The sequence below is a fragment of the Onthophagus taurus genome, chromosome 3, assembly GCF_036711975.1.
Source record: "Onthophagus taurus isolate NC chromosome 3, IU_Otau_3.0, whole genome shotgun sequence".
Classification (NCBI taxonomy): Eukaryota; Metazoa; Arthropoda; class Insecta; order Coleoptera; family Scarabaeidae; genus Onthophagus; species Onthophagus taurus.
Window position 1 is genome coordinate 22,009,643 of NC_091968.1, and position 20,896 is coordinate 22,030,538.

Here is a 20,896-nt window from a genome sequence, read left to right on the forward strand (position 1 = left end):
TATTTGGTCATTTGGTATTCGTTTATTGAGGCTCTCCTGCCGAAATCCATCTCCATGTTTCTAACATTCATTTTGTTATTTGGCCACACTTCACAGCTCTTTACGATAGCAGTATAATAACATTATTATTAACACTCTCTTATACTTCTCAGATAGGAAATCCAGATAAACAACGTAATTGTATATTAATGTTTCAATCCCAAAGTACTTCATTTAATACCATGAATGTTAGATTTCGTTGCTTTCCTCCGATATTGTTTTATTAGTGTTTATTTCTAGTCTCAATTTCTGATATTTTTCCATAAGTTTTCGCGTCATATAATTTATGTCATTGTCATTTTATGCAATGAATAGCCTTGGTGAGATATAACACCTTGTCCAAAGGTCTGAATCCTGTTGTTAACTTTTTACCGATTTCAATTCTTCTGGACATCGAGAAGTTAGCCCGATGTTCCAACCCTTCATCAGGAGGGCCGAGATTCTTTTCCGTAGGTATTGTCTTCCTTAGCCAACCAGTTCCAGATTCTGAAAAATCGCCTTTCACCCTCTTTCATTAGCTACTTTGTTACACAGTGCCCAGTGGTCACGATATAGACATGGAAGTAGGATTTGTTGTATATCTTTGAAAGCTGCGGGCGTTCCCAGAGTTTTGCTACATCCAAGGCATCGGCAACTTCAGTGCCTCCGAGATTCCTACGCTAACCATTTATCACTAATGTGGTAAATGGTAATCAACTGGACTTCTAGAAGGTAATAATTTTGAGCTTGTTTTTATTTTCTATTGATTGATCCCGTCGATCAATTATTATGGTGCATACTTGAGGTCCGAATGACATTTTTATACTTTTTGGATACATATGACACTGTTTTGGGCACACTCAAACACACTGGCACATAGAGGAAGTTGTCTTGAGTATGTTTTAGTATTTAGAGTATGTTTTGTTTTGTCATCAACAAGTGCAAATATCTTGAGGCCATATAATAAGGTCTGTTTGACGTTATCACAACTGGTTGGAATGTAGCTATGTCCAAAAATATTTTATGATGTATATGTGGTCTAAATTTGATGACATCACAGGAGTCCTAAAAACTGTATGTTGTTTGAGGTTATAATGCAAAATCAATATCGTTTCTTTTATTACATAAAAATCGAAAAGTCAAAAACTATCAGTTGGGGTGAAATTGATTAACATGTATATAGGTATAGTGCGCGTCAAAAGTAATTAAAGAGGAATACTTTTGACGCAGACTGTATATCGGTCTTCCTTATACCCTTAGGTATTGGCATTGTAGTTTCTGCAGTATCATTTCCATCCTCTTTTCTTATTTTTGGTCTCCGTCTATGTACTTCTTGGTTTCAACTCTTCCTCGGTCTTCCTGTCCTCCTTCCATTACATTCTGTCTCCCATATTTGTTTGACCAGGTTGTTTTCGCTCTTTCTTACTAGGTGTCCGAACTATCTAAATGAACTCTCTTCTGTTTTTATTATTATTGGTTATTTATTGGTTCCATTCTTGTTACACCTTCTTCTTCTTAATTTATTAGCGCTACAACACGGAGTGAGTTTTAGCCTGCTGAGTCATTTTTCGCCATTCCGCCCTCTCTCGATATCTCGCTCTCCATAGTCTTACTTCAATTTTTTTCAGATTCTCTCTGACATCTTCCTACCATCTCATTCTTGGTCATCCTCTCATTTATCTACCTTTAGTTTTTTCCATAGCCCCTCTATTCTATGACTTTTTATAGATCTGGGCAAAGACAGTAGAATCTAACAAGACTGCTACATCTATTGTTGTGACAACGCAGACTACGTCACACTATTTTCCACGTCCAGTCAGCTGTTATTGTGTTCTATGCATATTTTTATAGGTTATATCATAGACATATTCATAACAACCTCAAAATTATATCTTAATGATAATAACCTCTAAAAACACACAGCAAACACATAGACAGTTAACTGGGCGTGGAAAATAGTGTGACGTAGAGTGCAGGCAAGTGTTAGCGTCTATTATGTTATTTAATTCAATCTCATTTTCTCTGTGCCTTCATTATTTTGCATTGTGCCATAATTTTTTTCGCATCACGTCGTGTTAATATCCATACTTCACAGCCGTAAGTTACAATTTTCGCTTGTATGTCGTTGCTGGTGTGTTCAAGCCGTTCATGAGTTTTCCATGAACCGTCTCTTCCTCCTCATGATATTTTGTACTTCCGGCAGTGTCATACCAGGCCTGAGGGGCCTTTTCCTTCCTTAGCCTTCTTATGATATAAAGACCTACGAGTGGGTAACTTTGTACTCTGGTTAGTTATTCCACATATTTTTTGACATTAAAGCCTTTTTCCATGCTCTGCATGCGTATGAAGCCATATTTCAGGACCAATCATCTTCCTCTTGTCGTAGGCTTGGTCTATATGTTGATCCCATAACCCTTTGCAGAGATCTTATCGTCTTATGTGTCTTGTCTGTTGTATATATCATGCCAAGATATTTAAGGGATTGTTCAGTTGGGATTTTCTAGCTCACTACATCAATTTTTATTTTTCTACACATTATAATGAAGACAACCCTATTTCCTCCATTACATCACGTATGTGTTTCAAGACGCGCTCCGCAATTTTTCTAATTTCTCCTTCTTCCCATCCTGCCATAATTAATATATATGTTCCAGAGAAGTGGCTTCAGCACCGAATCTCCAGCTCTTCCAGCAATCTTATGTTTGGGAAATGGCGTTTGGATATGCTGGCGCTCTCTTTGACTTAAGGTTCTTCTTAATGATGCAGATATTTCTTTTTTCATCTGGGAAGAGCTGTTTAATAATATCACCTCAACTTGTTGCTCTAAGACGATTCGATTTAGATTCCCTAATGTTTTAAGAGCTATCTTTGCACGCATCCTTCTATACATCTCTCTTCAAGTCAACACATAAGCTTTTCCATGTATTCCTCTTGGCCGCCTTTATCTCCCTCTTATACTCTCTTCTGGCTTCGTCATAATTGCTATAAATAAAACTTCTTGTCATTTCTGCAACTACTTATTACCCAACATACTCAGTTGTTGAATGACATACACTAGATTCTTTGGGCAGATTGTAACAAAGGATTCTTCTTGGTATAGGACATTTTTTAAAAGTTTTTGATTTAATGCCTTAAACAAATTACATATACACTGCGTTAATTAGTTGTCGACCCGACGTCATCATTGCAAGTATGCAACCAAATACGCAAATCGCGTATTGCAATACTAATACTGTGATATTGGTTGCATACTTGAGTTTCTTATATAAAACATTCCGATGAGACACTGCATAAATTACAATAAATTTAATAAAAAAGAAAATGGTCTTGATCAAATCTTATCTTTATGAATTGTTTATAAATTCGTTATTGATAATTTTTGATGATGACGCAAAAAAAAAAAATTAATTCCGTACTTGTATTGTGTGTCTAAGAAATGAAAAAAGAAAACCTGGTAAAAAAAGTACAATTATTATTAATTTTCAAATCTTCATTAGTTTGACGAAAAGGTACTTTCATGTAAAACTTTTGTAAATAGTTTTGTATATAAATTAAATAGTTTATCGTGTTGGGACGAAAAAAAAGTTTATTGTTAAGTAAATAATTAATTAAAAAAGTTAACTAAAGAGAAAAGATTTAAGTGAATAAGAAACTTAGATTTAAGTTTTAATTTTAAGTAAATGAAAACCAAAACGTCCCATCAACAGTGATTTTGTGATTATTCCCAGTTTGTCAACCCAACCCGAACAAATTTTTGGGACGTTTCAACAATAAAAGCCAGGTTAACATTAAAAATTGTATTTGGATATTTAAAAATAAGATTAAACCAGCCTTAGATTAGGATTACTTGTTGTATTATAAATTATAATAATAAATGATGTGAAAGAAATTTTTTTTTTCATCTATTCAAGATTATATAGATCAAGAATATATTTAAATTTCCCGTATTTTTATTTTAGCGTCGGGGGCAACATCAAACAAGGGAAATCATACGTCTTTTGGGGTCTTGACAATACCTTTCAAAGTGTAGCCGTGGTTGGTTTGGGTAAAGAAAAGAAAGGTTTCCATCGAACGGAATTGATGGATCAAGATAAAGAAACGATACGTACAGCAGCAGCATGTAAGTATTTTTGTAATAAACAATTAAATCATTGCAAGTATGCAACCAATATCGCAAATCGCGTATTGCAATACGCATACTGTAATATTGGTTGCATATTTGCAATGATAACGTCGGGTACGGTAATTAATTAACACACTGTATGTATAACTCGAGTATCTAGTTCCTTATCAGTCAGAAAGCTTTAGCTTTGATAGATTATAATAACAATGTAGCCTAGAAACCTAGAATCCAGAAGAAAAAAGATTTTCAAAGAGTACTAGTCAAATCACTAATAAGCAAATATAAAGACGATACTGATACTTCAATAAAAAGTTCAAGATGTGATGGATGAGGTAATCTTCCCAACACTTTGCATCCATGAATAGCACGCATCTCCGTCGGTGCCAGTTCCTGAGGTACGGACTATCATATTTGGATTAGTCCAGATAAGATTAATTTGGTTTGGTCACATAATGAGGATATCAGATAGACTCCATCAGGAAAAAGAAAGACCACGGAGGTTGTGGAATGATGATATAAGAAGAGCAATGAAGAGACAAAATTTGCAAGAGGAGCAGATAATGATCCTAGAAGTTTGGAGAAGCAACACGGAGATGCAGCGTTTAGCCCAAATAAATAATATTTCTGTAAAGAAACATTTCGAACCTAGTCAGGTCATATCTTCATGTCTACAAACACGTTTCACAAAATAAATATAATTTAAAACACCAAATTTTGCTATCCTGCTTATCTTCCACGGACAATAGTGGACAATGTTCTGAGAGGTGTTCCACATTTATGCTTTCTTAGCGGAATCCACCGTCTGCGTTCATTGCTTCTTTAATGGCACAATTTGTAATGTGCTAAATTCTAGATGTTTTGCAACTTCGTCAAAAAGTGTCCATTTCTAAGGCTCCTGACATACTTTTTTGAGATGTCTCAAATTTTCTGTCAGAATAAGATCTTGGCAAAAGATCACAACACTGATCTAGGCCACCTATGCAAACAAAACGGTAAATACACTGAGGATGCTAAGGAATCGTTACACACTTTCCTTCCTCAAAAGTCTGCCGCCACGCAGATGCCGACCCTGTAAGTATATCCCTATATATAGCTAGCTACAGCCTTAGCTATATACCCACACTATGGGGGAAAGTAGAGATGGTCTTCATACCTATAGGTGGTAGGCGTTCAAACGCCGACCCCAATTCATACAGACCAATTAGCCTGACTTCATTTCCCCTCAAAGGGATGGAAAAGGTAATCTATCAATACCTTAGGAATGGAGTGCTTGTCAAAATCAACAATTACTGCTCTCCATGCAGTAATTTGCAGTAATCTCCATCAAATGGTGTTTAGCCATGTTGAAAAGTCGGCAGATCACAGCCAGTCTGGGAGGCGAGTCGCTGCTTATAAAGGCGCTAAGAGGATGCCCCAAGGAGGAATGCTATCACCTCTATTATGGTGCCGGGTAGTTGATGACTTGATGAACACCCTAACTAAAAATTATTATACTGTGTTTTCAAAATAAATACTGGTGTTTAATGACTATATACTTCTAATTGAGACTAGATATTAGTGTAAATACTACCAGTGGAAGACTGGATACATCTAGTAGACGGTTAAATTGTATTTTCAAAATAGATACCGTTGTCTAAACACCACATACTTCCAATGGGGATTAAATATTGATGCAGAATACTAGATACTGCTTTGCTAAATACTAAATACTGCTAATGGATCACTAGATACTGGGAATAGATGATTATACGCTGTTTTCAAAATAGATACTGGTGTTTAAAAACTGTATACTTCTAATTGAGACTAGATATTAGTGTCAGACGACTAGATACAACTTTGCAAATGACTAAATACTACTAGTGGAAGACTGAATACATCTAGTAGACGATTATATTGTATTTTCAAAATAGCTACCGCTATCTAAAGACCACATACTTCCAATGTAGACTAAATATTTGTGTCAGAAGACTAGATACAGCTTTGCAAATGACTAAATACTACTAGTGGAAGACTGGATACATCTAGTAGATGGTTATATTGTATTTTCAAAATAGATACCGCTGTCTGAAGACCACATACTTTCAATGGAGACTATATATTGGTGTCCGAAGACTAAATACTGCTAATGGATCACTAGATACTGGGAATAGATGATTATACGCTGTTTTCAAAATAGATACTGGTGTTTAAAAACTGTATACTGCTAATTGAGACTAGATATTAGTGTCAGACGACTAGATACAGCTTTGCAAATGACTAAATACTACTAGTGGAAGACTGAATAATAATCTAGTAGACGATTATATTGTATTTTCAAAATAGATACCGCTATCTAAAGACCACATACTTCCAATGGAGATTAAATATTTGTGTCAGAAGACTAGATACTGCGAATAGTTGATTATACTCTGTTTTCAAAATAGATACTGATGTTTAAAGACTATATACTTCTAATTGAGATTAGATATTAGTGTCACAAGATGAGATAAAGCTTTGCAAATAACTACGGCTCGTTACTACCATCTTCTGGTTCAGCTATCTATGGGATTATTACTATGGATACGGCTATTTCGCGCGCTCTGATTGGCTAGTAGATGGGTTTCTATAAGATAAATTTAACTAAAAGATGGTAGTAATGGACCTAAATACTACTAGTGGAAGACTGGATACCTCTAGTAGACGGTTATATTGTAGTTTGAAAATAGATACCGCTATCTAAAGACCACATACTTTCAATGGAGACTAAATATTTGTGTTAAAAGACTAGATACCGCTTTGCTAAAGACTAAATGCTGCTAATGAAACACTAGATACTGCGAATAGATGATTATGCTATGTTTTCAAAATTGATACTGCTGTTTAAAGACTATATACTTCTAATTGAGACTAGATATTAGTGTCAGAAGATTAGATAAAGCTTTGCAAATGACTAAATACTACTTGTGGAAGACTGGATACATCTAGTAGACGGTTATATTGTATTTTCAAAATAGATACCGCTGTCCAAACACCACATACTTCTAATGGAGACTAAATATTTGTGTCAGAAGAACAGATACTGCTTTGCTAAGGACTAAATGCTGCTAATGGAACACTAGATACTGCGAATAGATGATTATACTTTGTTTTCAAAATAGATACTGGTGTTTAAAGATTATATACTTCTAATTGAGATTAGATATTAGTGTCAGAAGATTAGGTACAGCTTTGCAAATGACTAAATACTACTGGTGGAAGGCTAGATACTTCTAGTAGACGGTTATATTCTGTTTTCAAAATAGATGTTGCTGTCTAAAGACTACATACTTCCAATGAAAACTATACAGGGTGTTTCGGTGACTCGGGGAACAAATGTAACCTAGTATACTAGAGTGAAAATGATGACGATTCATGTAAAAAAAATTAGTAAAAGTCCTCAAATTGCAAAGATATAGGCCATCAAAGTTGGGAAATTTTAACACATTTTTCTAAATATCTTAAACACTATTTATGATAAAGTGTTGAAATTTGGTACAGTGTAAACTAATATCATGTAAAATCATTAGGCAATTTTTGAGTTGGATCGGTACACGGGAACAATGCTATACGGCTGTTCCTATACTTTGTTTGCTCAGAACTTTTTTATTCTATCATAACCCTACATTTATTTTTGCAGTTTCTAATAGAAAATTTAGTTTAGAATCTTTTATCACTCTTAGAGAGTATTAATAAAAACCACCGTTTTCGTATTAAATACAAAAATGTTAGGCTCCGAATTCAATAACACTAAAAAAAAAGAAATAAATAAATAATCTGAATTGGCAATGGCAAGAAAATCGAACTGAGCTGTCATAACTATTATGCATGCAACATGTCCAAGTGGCAGTAATCCAGACGAATATCACAATCTCTTGCAGTCAGAGCCTGATGGAGAACTACGTGGTACGGGTGCACCCTACATTAAAATGTGTTAGTTCGTATTCTCGCTGGTCGATTTCATAACACATGTAGTATTTTCATATATTCTTTTATACCTACCTATATTCTCTTAAAATACGTCGGACCGTCGTCCGAGTAACACCTAAATCATCAGCGATTGTTCTTGTGCTAAGCTGTGGATTGAATTCCACATACTCTAAAATATTTATTACGTTTTCTTCAGTGCGACTTCTACGTGTTCTATGATATATAGAACGATGACTACTTCCTGTAGTCCTTAACTGATGGACTATACGGATGAAAACCTTTGTGTTATAATGCTGCCGTTGTGGATAACGAACTGCATAATGTCTTGCAGCAATAGTTGCATTCTGCATGCATTCAAAGTAACTCGCAAGCATAAATCCCGACCAATGAGGAAGCATACGCTTCCTCATTGGTCGGGATTTTTAAAATAGCTAAATTAAGTTATTCACACGACAGAGAAAACACTAAATGACAGTAACAACAGTTTGACTTGACGCCATAAAATTAAACAATCGGATTTTGTTTTATCATGGCCCGCTAAGATCAATGAGAATATTTTGATATTACCTAAATGTAACACCCCGTACCTCACTTATTTAAGCAGCAAGCAAAAAAATGGACTAACGAATGTTGTCAGAAATTATCTAAAGATTCTAAAAATATTATAGCTGAATGAAGTTTATTATCAATATTTTACGAAAAACTACATTTAAATTTTGTCGTTGGCATTACGCCCCTAGCGGTAGTTTTACAAACTTGAAAATAATTTCCAGCAGTTTCTATAGGCCACTTTGTATAAGAATTTTTTTGTCTGAATACTATGCCATCAACAATTTATGAGATATAGCCGGCATCCTTTCTTAGTGGCCCACCCGGTACATTTAGCTAAATCACATTTTTAATTTGTATTAGTTGGTTTAATAAAAGAATTCGAAAACAATAAATTAAAAATCAACAAAAAATAAACAAAAAAACGATAACACTAACAGGAATAATAAAAACATACATAAAATAACAAGACAAGTAATAAAAAATACTAAAGGAAATGTTCAAAAACTTAGATTTCTTTTATTTTTTTAGTGCTATTATTGAAATTGGAACCCAACATTTTTGCATTTAACACGAAAACGGTGACTTTAATCAATATTATCTAAGAGTAATAAAAGTTTGTAAACTAAATTTACTATTAGGAACTGCAAAAATAAATGTACGGTTATGATAGAATAAAAAAGTTCTGAACAAACAAAGTTTAGGAACAACCTGTAGCATTGTTCCCGCTGACCGATCCAATTCATAAATTGCCTAACGATGTTACATGACATTGATTTACACTGTACCAAATTTCAACGCTTTACTGTAAATAGCGTTTCAGATATTTAAGAATTTTATCCATGTTGCAAGTTGGGAAGATATTAAAAATTATACCAAAAAGATATACTAGAAAAAACTTCTTTAGCTTGCTTTTATTTAAATATATATCGAGACTAGTTTCGAGGTTATACCCTCATCTTCAGTCGAAACTAGCAAAGACGAAAAAACGAAAAACACATTAAAATATTAAAATAAAACAGTTTAAAAAACTTACAGTCAAAATTTTCAAAGCGATTTATACATGAAAAGCGAAAAACTCAAACGAAAAAACATTATCTCGAAGAAAACTTCTTTAGAAGGTATGAACATGTTAAAAGTGAAAAATAAATAATCACAATAAAAACATTCACAATATAACTCAAAATGTAAAATAAACATACGACATCAAAATATATTAAAAATTTTTGTCAAAAACGAAAAACGAAAAGATGTCGACGGTGAGACGAGAACAAAGGAACTGGGAAAAAGACTTGAGCGGGTTTTAAACCTGCATTGAACTACCCGGGCAAATAAACTTGTTATATAATTGTTTTATGATCTCTCAGAGACATAAAAATAGGTTTATTATACAATTGAAGTTGATCATTTAATATAATTCGCAGTTATTGTTATTTTTGTGTTTGTTAATTTCCAAAATTTCGAGCAGATCTAGCCTATAACCTTTTTCACATTTATGTAGAAGTTTAGTGTTATTATAGCTTGTGGCCTGTTTCAATGTGATGTTTGAATACATTGGAATTATCTTTGGTTTTGTGTTCTCGTATACGAGTCTTCAATTTACGCCCTGTTTGCCCAATATAAACTGAGTTACAATTAGAACAACCAATTGAATATATGCCACATTCTTTGAAAATATCTTTGTTCTTCATATGGTAGTTGGATAAAAGTCGAAGAATCGTGTTATTATTCGAAAATGCCAAGGAAAGATTATATTTGGAAAAAATGTGTTTTGCCTGAAAGGTGACATTATTGAAAGGAATGGGCTTATATTTCAAATTATTTAGAGTTTTAACATAAAGTGGGTCTCTTTGTTGCTGTATTTTATGAAATAATCTATTAATAATATGTTTTGGGAATTTATTATTATATGCAAGCTCAAACACATAGTCAATTTCTTTTATCCTATTCTGTTCGGAGAGGGGATAGTTAAATATTCTATTTATTAAAAATCTAAAATTGGCAAGTTTTTGTGACATAGGATGCTCTGAATCATAGTGAATAGTTGTTGAGATGGTCGATGGTTTCCTATGAATGTTGTACTCAATTTTATATTTATCTGTTCTTGTTAAATTTAAGTCTAGAAAATTAAGTTGATCATTTTCTTCAATTTCTATAGTAGATTTAAGGTTCTTATTAACTTTATTCAAATAATTCAAAAAACTCATCAAATTTTCTCTGTTCCCTTCCCAAATGCAAAAAACGTCGTCGACATATCTCACCCATTTACTAATATTTTTCTTGTGAGGATTAATATTATTTATAATATAGTTTTGTTCGATGTAATCTAAAAAGATATCTGCTAGGAGACCTGATAAAGGGATGCCCATAGGTAAACCTTCCGAGATAAAGTAGTATTCGTTGTTAAATGTACATTGGGTGGAATTATCAATGGAATACTTCGGAGCAAAGTTAATATCCTTAAATATGTTTAACATAAAATTAACAAGTTTTTGGGTAGGTGAGTTATTAAAGGAGGTAATAGGTCTAATTCATAGGTTCATTTTGTGAAGCTTTGGGAGGGAGTATAATTTTGGAATGGTGGGGTTCATACTTATGAAGAATGAGCTGTTAAAATATTTGTAATTGGAATTCTTTAAAAATGGAGTATACTCAACCAGGGTCTCCTTGCATTTATTAATCATTTGTTTTGTATTTCTGATGATTTTCTCCAACGGATTATTTTTAAGCTTTATATAATTGTTATTTTGTAAAAATTCATATGTTTTTTCCAAATATGTATTGTTATCTAATATAACTACACCCGCACCCTTGTCTGCTTTTACGAAAATACCGTTTCCTTCTGTTAATTTTCTCTTTATAGATTTTATATTTTTCCAATCTTCTTTTTGGCTACTATTGTTGTTACTGAATTTTAATTCTTTATTTCTATTTTTATTATTTAAGAAATGAATAAGGTCATTCTTTATATCATTGTAGTTGGGATGGTTTTTTATAACGATATCGAAATCAATAGCTATTTGAGAAATTTTTATTTTAGGTGAAAGGGCGAATTTATGACCTTTGTTGAGAAAATTCATTTCTTTTTCGTTAAATATGATATTGGTTAGATTTCTGACTTGTGGTATATTGCCCTGAGTTTTCGAATCTTCTTCCTTGTTTGCTCTACTTTTCTTCTTCAAGTTAATGAGTTTTCTGTTCTTTTTCCTAAGATCATCTGCTTTTGAGATGATGGCATCGCTTTTTGCTTGCCTTATGATTCCGTCCAACTCTAGAAAATGTAATTGGTCTCGTAAGGTTCGTTGCGTTTTAGCAAGCCCTTCATATATTTTGCTTAATGCTTCTTTTTTCATCACGTAGGATCTTTCCTACTAGACGTTTTCTTGTTGATACCTTAAGCCTTGAACATCTTATTCTTGCGAAGTTAGGTGTAATTTCTTCTTTTATACATAAATTTAAATACATAAATTTAAGATATTTGGAAAAATGTGTTAAAATTTCCTAACTTTTATGACCTGTATCTTCGAAATTTGAAGACTTTTACTAATTTTTTTTTACATGAATCTCATCATTTTCAGTCTAGTATATGTGGTTAAATTTGTTCCCCGAGTCACCGAAACACCCTGTATATTGGTGTCAGAAGACTGACACCCATATATAGATACTGTTTTGCTAAAGTCTAAATGCTACTAATAGAAGACTAGAGAGTTCAAATAAATGATTATACTCTGTTTTCAAAATAAATACTCGTGTCTAAAGTTTACATACTTTCAATGGAGAATAGATATTGGTGTCAAACTGTATGCAGCATCCAAAGTGACAGTTTGAACAAAAACTGTTTATGTTATCAGATAAAGTATCACTTCTGGTTATATATTTTTATATCTTCTGGAAGCAGACTTTTACCATTTTTTTGTGAAAATCAACTTCATAAAGTTTAATAATAAAGACTAAATAAAATTCTTCTCTAAATAATATATGTAACCTCGACTATGGAAACGGGGTTTAGGTGTGAAGAGGTCGATTTTGAATCTTCTAATAATGTAAAGTGCGGTCTTTTCAATGAACTTAATCTCAGCTTCGCAACTATCTTCGCGGCTGAGTTATTTGCATCGAAAGTTTAATGTCTTTAAATTAGAAATGCAAAATGTAAAATTTAATTTTAAATTTTTTTTGGTAGAAATAAAATTAAACACACTTGATTGCGTATTGGTCAACATCACTATTATTACTATAAGTAACGATAGGGATGGTCAATTCAACGAGATCTTCCAAGTTAATGAGCTATTTATTTAAGTAAATTATATATTACTATAATTATATTCTTTTTTTTAGCGGGATGTGAAGCTTTAAACTCAATGGGAATACACGACATTACATTTGAAAGTTTTGGCGACGCGGAAACTTCAGCCGAAGGAAGTTTATTATCATCTTGGAAATTCCAGGGCGTTCGTACGAAAAAAGACCCTCTCCCAACGGTTAATCTCCTCGAAGTTCCGGGACTACAAGAACAAAGCCTATGGTATTTAGGTTCCATAAAAGCTCAATCGCAAAATTTCGCACGTTTCTTATCAGACACCCCATCGAATCTCATGACTCCCAGCATATTTTGTCAAAACGTCGAAGAGGCTTTAAAAAATCTTAACATAAAAATCGAAATTCACGATAAAAAATGGGCTGAAGAACTCGGAATGGGCTCGTTTTTGTCGGTTAATAAAGGATCGGATGAACCTCCGAAATTTTTAGAGCTTACTTATACTAATGCGGTGGATAAACCGATGGTTTTAATAGGAAAAGGAGTCACTTTTGATGCGGGGGGAATCAGTTTAAAACCGGCTACTTGTATGGATGAAATGCGTGGTGATATGGGTGGTGCTGCGTGTGTTGTTGCGACACTCCAAGCGGTAGCCGCCATGAAACTCGAAGCAAATTTAAAAGTCTTAGTTCCATTGGTCGAAAACATGCCTTCCGGTTCCGCTACAAAACCGGGAGACGTCGTTCGCGCTATGAACGGAAAAACAATTTGCGTAGATAATACAGACGCAGAAGGAAGACTAATTTTAGCCGACGCTTTAGTTTATAGTAAACGTTTTGTTCCAAAATGGATTTTAGACGTCGCCACGTTAACAGGAGCGATGCGAGTCGCTTTGGGAAATGCAGCGGCCGGCGTTTTTACTAATTCCGATGAATTATATAGATTATTACAAGAAGCGGGCGCAAAAACGGGGGATAGAGTGTGGAGATTTCCATTATGGGACCATTACTCGACTCAAATTACGAAATACGATGCCTTTGATGTGAATAATGTCGGAAAAGCGAAAGGGGGTGGTTCTTGTACGGCAGCCGCATTTTTAAAAGAATTCGTTCCCGAAAATACCGACTGGATTCATATGGATATAGCTGGGGTTATGGGGCCGGATTGTGGGGTTAAGTATCTTCCGAAAGGGATGTCTGGGCGACCCACCAGAACACTCATTGAATTCATTCGGTCGCAAGTTAAAAAATAATTAAGATTTTTCCGTTTTTATTTCGATCTTTTATATTGTTAGGTGGATGAATAAATAATTTTATTAAAGAATGTTATATGTCCATAACATTTTTGAATTGAGAATTTAAACTTATTATGTATATAATCGGTTTCTCCTATCTTATACAATGTGCTAATTAATTATCGTACCCGACGTCATCATTACAAGTATGCAACCAATATCACAGTATTGGTATTGCAATACGTCAATCGCGTATTGTGATATTGGTTGCATACTTGCAATGATGACGTCGCGCGTCGGGTACGTTAATTAATTAACCCACTGTACATAACATTATAAACACGGAAGGTTTAGCTGTACAAATTTAAGATGAAGATATGAGAGAGGGAATGTGATACGATTAACAGCAGGGCAGTGGCATAAAACATGTTCAACCGTGTCCTCGTTCTCCGCATATAGTCGGCATTCATCATCGTAGGCTGGGCGCAACGAGTGTAGGGTTTAATCGGCAGTGCCCAGTGAAGACACCAAAGAAATTGTATATATAGAAGCTGTTGTAAACACTAAAACTTGAAGCCAACGCAACAGGTGGTTTGTTTACTAACAACCTTTGTCGAAACCAGTTGAAACAATGAACGTGCACAGATCGGACTATAGGCCGATTATCGCCGAACACTCCCGAATATTATTTTAAACCCTAGAATAAGCCATACACTAAAATAAACGAATCATATTTGTAAATCAATAAATCTTCAAAGTCGTTCTTCTTTCGATTCGTTTTTCTTCATTTTTATTTATATATATTTAGTATATTACTACTTTTAGTTAGAAATAGAACTTATCAATCAAAATGGTACATACTTGTATCGTTTACCAAGTATGTATATTGTTTCTATGTCCTCTAATTAATTTAAAAGATTATAAAATTATATTTTTGTAATTCGCGACGGTAATGAAAGCTATAACAGTACTCAAACGGGTGCTGTAATGAGACACCTTACAGCATCCGATGCTGTAATGAGATTTTAGTAACATTTTATGGAACCAATTCAAGTTGGTGACATTGGGTCATTAATTTTTCTAGTTGTCAATGTCACAGTGTTTGTCTATGGATGTTTAAACACATTCTTAGCATCGAATACAAGGTTCACAATGATGAGGACATTGAACTCTCAGCAATGTATCTTATTTTGGGAGGTGTACATGAAACATTTTTGTCAGATAAATACATTTTGTTTTGACAGTTTCTTATTGTCAATTCAAATTACTAGTTTCAAGTGTTACTGTGTTACCAACTGCTACATACCTATTTCCCTACATTGTCAAAATTTATTTTTATTTAGAGAAAAAAAAAAGGGTGAAAACGCGAATTACAAAAAATAGCATAAAAAACACGTTTCATGAGACTTAAAGCACTCATTCATTAAAAAACTCAACAAGTTTTTCAACTTGAATTTGTGCATTTCAAGCGTGTCTTACGAAACTTGTTTTTTAATATACTATTACAGTCATTAACCGACACATGTTAATAGCAAATATTTCCGCCTGGAATACAGTACAGTACGTATCCAGGCTGTAAGTTTGCTTTATGCGAAGTATCGGGCAGTATATCTGTGAACATGCAAATATCTGCCTGAACCACACCAGTGGTCTTCCACTCCCTCACAGAACCAAATGCGGTATATTTTTCTGAAGAAAGATTTCATTCAAAATGATTCAGTTTTCCTAAAGATAGAAAAAAAATTATTTGTAACTATAAATTGTCACAAAACCATTCTGCCAGACATTTTTTTAGTGTAGTTAGGCGACATTGTGGGTATGATAACAATCCTATTGCACTACAATTCGAACAAGACTACAAAAAACTATTAGTACATACCGGTAGTAAAGGGGTAAAATCTGGAAATACAATTGTATTAGACAATATAAATATTAGACTAATATTTTAAATTGTTCATCAATACTCAAAAATAAAAATGATGAAATTGAAACACTGGCCATTATAGACGTTGCGAACTTAGACAACATGCATTTAACGATCACTCTAAAAACCAATATTACTTGCCAATTTTGTTTAAATATAGTAGAAGGAACTAGTGATATTTCAATGATTCAGATACAAAAAACATATGGGATTTTAACTAAAGCTTCTGAGTTTGTAGTCAAACTACTTAATTATCGAAAAAATTATTAGAGTTATAGTCTCTAATAATTTTTTCGCTAAACGACAAAATGTATTATTCAATAACAAGAATATACTTTTAAAGTTAACTATTTCTATTTTATTGAGTTATTGATGGGCATGAAATACAACGTATAAAGTTAATAACAACAAAATTTATTAACATAGTTATTTAATGAAACCAAGTTAATAAATTAAGAACCTAAGCTTTGACATTTGTTAAACAAACAAATATTATTTTCAAATCAATGAGAGTTATTTTAATATTTATAAGTTAAGTTTTAAGTTTTTTTGTTATATAATAAAAATTTTGAAACAAAATGCCAATGTTATTTTGCAAACATAATATTTTTACTGCAATATTTACCATGAAAATACTGTAAAATTGTAATTATATCATCTTTAATTTACTTGTAAGAAATAAACCGTTCACAATATATACGGTTACAATAATAAATTAATTAATTACAAAAGAACTCAAAGTTTACGTTCCTTAATAAACATTTTAACCATACTCAATAAAAAAAAATAATATACATTTCTTTACGTACGCCACTGTGTATGTCTGATTTTAGTGAAACTATACACGCCACTGTCAGTGGGACTAATACCAAAACAAACACTCGAACGTTGGCTTCAATCTCATATACAGGCGGGCATAGGGAATACTGCTTCTAGTTATACAATTTCTTTGGTCCTGATAAATTACCACTAATGGATATTTCCAATTTTCCGACACCGCCTTCACATAAAAGAAAAAGGGAGGAAGTAAAGCGAGCAAAAAAGTTAAAATCAAACTTTGCAATTCCTCGCGAATTGCAACAGTTATCAACATTCAGTAGATCGCTATGTTCGATGCAACTATATCATAAAAAAATGAAACCATTCACTATTGATGAGAAAGCTACCGCTATATCATTATATTATAAATCATCCTCATACCATAATCTACCTTCTACTCTTCTACCATCACCCATAATCTACCTTGATTACACCTCTCATATATGTGGTACCAAACAGTTGCTAATGAATTAGTCTAGAAAATCACTTAAATTGTGATTTTGTCTTATTTATTTTCCTTGTTTATTATCTTTGATTATCACACATTAACTCTTTTATCAAAATGACTTCAAGGTATTGAAATAAATACTCATAACTCCCATTGCTTGAATCTTTGTTGAAGATTTTTAATAACTACTTCTACTTGGGCTAATTAATTACTGAAACATAGTACTTATTTAAATTTATCAACACAAAAAAATATTTATTCTAAACATAACCTATTACAATCATATCTTACTTATTTTAATTCTGTTGACAAGCTCTTACAGCAATTAATTGCAACAAAATAAAAACGGGAGCGAAAACTTCCGAATAATCCAAATGTATTTGTCCCAATAACTTTTTATACAACAATAATTTAAAAGTAAACGTCATCGAAAGAAACGTAGCGGACCAACACATCCTTAACATCGCCAATTTAATAGCCGCCTCTAATTGCATCCGTATAAAAACGATGACGCAAAAGTAAGCATTAAACGCATCCCCCGCAAACAAAGGGAAAAAAATCATCCACCAATTATTGCTGTAAATGTCCGCCGTTGGATCGTATTTTAACGCAAACACCACAGTGAAAGCTAAAATTGATATTAAGTTGACCCAGATTTCAAAAACCGTCAAACCCAACCAACGAACGATTTCGTCCAAGGTAAAATACATTTTGAGGTGATTAAGATTGTTGTGCAGATAACTCTGGGGGGTTTTTATGTATTAAACGTATCCTTAAAGCGGAATTGTTACGTTTTTGAATCTCGTAATCAACATCGTCCGCCGCTGGTTCTAAATCGTCTATTATTTCGGTGGTTAAAGTGTTAACAGAAACATCGTAGGATAAAAAATAATCACTTAATTGGAGTGCTAAAACTATTCCACGTTGATTTGCCGCCCCCAATGAATAAATTACAATTTCTTTTTCATTGGATCTCATCAATTTTTCACATTTTGATTTGATTGCCTTAAAATAAATTAATTATTAGAATATATAACCTCAAAAAAAATTATTTTGGAAACATAACCTCACTTTTTTTTTCTTTTTTACTTACGTTAATGTTGGATTTTGTGTTTACATAAATTACGTTTTCGGCTAATTCGGGTTTATCCAAAAACTGCCTTTTCTTAAAATTATGATTAGGACGTTCAAATTTCTTTTTTTGTTTTTTTTCACCACCGTTTCTGCTATTTCCTGCTTCCGCCATATTGTTTAAATAGAACTTTAGATGGCACCACATAAACGTTACATTTTTAATAAATAAACTAACTTATTAACACTAATTTTATCAAAATTTTGTTTTAATAACTTTTAAATCCTTATAAAAGAATATTATTAATTAAATTTAGTTAATTCAATCAATTAAACAGTTTAGATTGATTTCGTTACTAGATGGCGTTACAAAAATGTCAAAGTAAAAATATTTTTTTTAACTTTAATATTGGATTTTGTGTTTTCAAAGTTTCTACTATTTCCTGCTTCCACCATATTGTTTAAGTAGAACTTTAGATAGCACCACTTCAACGTGCCAAAATAAAAACTTCGTAATAAAAATTGAACGCATGTGGCGCCATTTGTTGGGGATATTTTGGAATTATTCAGCTAAGAATCGAACCACTAGAATACAGGTGGATTGGGTTTATATATAAAAGAAGAATAATCACAGAATAACTGTTTGGAAAGTGGTTTTCAACCACTATGTGGCTCCAATTAACATTCCGACTGGTTGGGAACTCCTCAAATGCAATTACCTATGGCAATTACACCTGTCAAATAATTCCGCAACATTTGAATATCACTGCATCATATGAGATTGCATCTGACGAGCTATAATAATGCTATAATGTCAATTATAATCTAATTATTTAATGATACCATTATTACTTTATTATACTCTTACCCAAGGACTCTTACCGAAAAATCACTTTAAAATGACATTTTCATCTGTCATTCTGAACAAACTTCAACTTTATAATTTTAAAAGTTGAAGTTAGCAGCAAATTTAAAAATATAAAACGAATTGGAATCTATACTTTTTAAATTATAAGAATGATACTGGCAATAATTGTTATTGCTCTCATCATTCCCACTATTAATAATAAAATTGTTAGTTTAATTAAATTATTTCAGTATAGACGCTAATGACATCTTACGGTGGGATTTCGACACACAATTAGCCCCAAATTCTTCTATTAAAGATCCCTGGGGCTGCGCTGGTTATAAGGTTATCTAACTCGAACAAATTGACGTTGACGGGGTGAGGTAGGAAATGTGACGTCATTGGAGGAAAATTATAATATAATATACAGGTGCCTATTATGTATGGAATATAGTTCAATATAGTATATATCTTGGTAAGTATCAACTTTATAAAAAACATTTTTTATATAAATATCCTTTAAAATGAGTACAAACACGACATATCTATCTTCAATATTAATGAAGCAGGGTTGTCAGGTTCATAGAATGTCGTGAGCATGTCATAAAAAATCGTGAGATGTTGAAATTTGTTTAAAAATCACTCAATTTTAATAATATGTGTTACATATTATTATAGGCATAGGGTTCAAGTAAAATAGTTTAGACAACGTTTGTATATAAAAGTGATATAATTAAAAGGAAATAAAACATTACAGTTTAAGTAGTTTCTTAGCGCTATCTAGCGGTGAATACATGTAACTAATAGAGAAATTTACAGTAACCTACAATTCGAGTTGAAAATGCTGATATTACTTTGATTTTATTAACACTAATTACTATATTATTTTTGTAATAAAATCGTGAGAAGTACATGTCAAATCGTGAGATCGTGAGATTAAAGGTAATATGATGAGACCTGGCAACCTAGTAATGAAGTTATGGTCAACTTCCGGTTAGAAATGTCAACGTCAATTTTGACAAATTCTTAATTTTTATAAAATGTCTTAAAATTTATCACAAAAACATAATAAATACACATAAATACAATAAAAAAAAAATTAAGGTTGGTGTTAATATTTAATAATTAAATTGCTATCTTCATTGTTGCTAACTTCGGGTTTAACGTTTTTTTTATTCAAACTTTTTTGTTTTTTGAGATAAGTGCGTCATGTTGGGACTCATTTTAAAGGTTTTTTTTAATAAAGAATGCATCATAAAAGAACGCCATGAAGTTGTCCATTTGTCTATTATGTGATAACTAACTTCAGATTTAAAATGTCAACCTCAATTTTGACATATTTGTAATCTTCATTAAAAATCCTTTAAAAAGAGTACAACCACGACATATTTATCTTCAATATTAATCAAGTTATGGTCAACTTCCGGTTAGAAATGTCAACGTCAATTTTGACATATTTGTAATTGTCGTGAAAAATCCTTTAAAATGAACCCAAACATGATACGTTTAATTCCAATATTAGTCGAGATATAAGCAACTTCCGGTTTGAAATGTCAATGTCATCTTGACAAATTTTTAATTTTTATAAAATGTCTTAAAATTGATCACAAAAACAAAAATACAATTAAAAAAATTAAAAATTAAGGTTGGTATTAATATTTAA

At 32.5% G+C, this 20,896-nt stretch overlaps 3 protein-coding genes across 3 annotated transcripts in view; 1 reads left to right on the plus strand and 2 right to left on the minus strand.

Annotated features, from left to right (window-relative positions):
- Window positions 1–14,213, plus strand: part of LOC111415894 (E3 ubiquitin-protein ligase COP1-like) — a 30,763-nt gene extending 16,550 nt beyond the window's left edge. The window contains exons 3-4 of the mRNA XM_023047779.2: window positions 3,978–4,138; window positions 12,971–14,213. Of these exons, the coding sequence (XP_022903547.1) occupies window positions 3,978–4,138; window positions 12,971–14,142 (1,333 nt within the window). The 3' untranslated portion in view covers window positions 14,143–14,213. The remainder of the gene's footprint in view (window positions 1–3,977; window positions 4,139–12,970) is intronic.
- Window positions 14,214–17,463: 3,250 nt separating this feature from the next.
- Window positions 17,464–18,025, minus strand: LOC139428863 (transmembrane protein 203). The gene has a single exon (XM_071195335.1). It carries the CDS (start codon window positions 18,023–18,025, stop codon window positions 17,612–17,614), a length of 414 nt encoding a protein of 137 aa, XP_071051436.1. The 3' UTR covers window positions 17,464–17,611.
- On the minus strand, window positions 17,583–18,586 carry LOC111427478 (ribonuclease P protein subunit p20). Its single transcript, XM_023062643.2, has 2 exons — window positions 18,409–18,586; window positions 17,583–18,320 (listed from the first exon to the last, which is right to left on the minus strand). The coding sequence occupies exons 1-2, from the start codon at window positions 18,559–18,561 to the stop codon at window positions 18,036–18,038; spliced, it is 438 nt and encodes a 145-aa protein (XP_022918411.2). The 5' UTR covers window positions 18,562–18,586; the 3' UTR covers window positions 17,583–18,035.
- Between the last annotated feature and the right edge of the window lie 2,310 nt (window positions 18,587–20,896).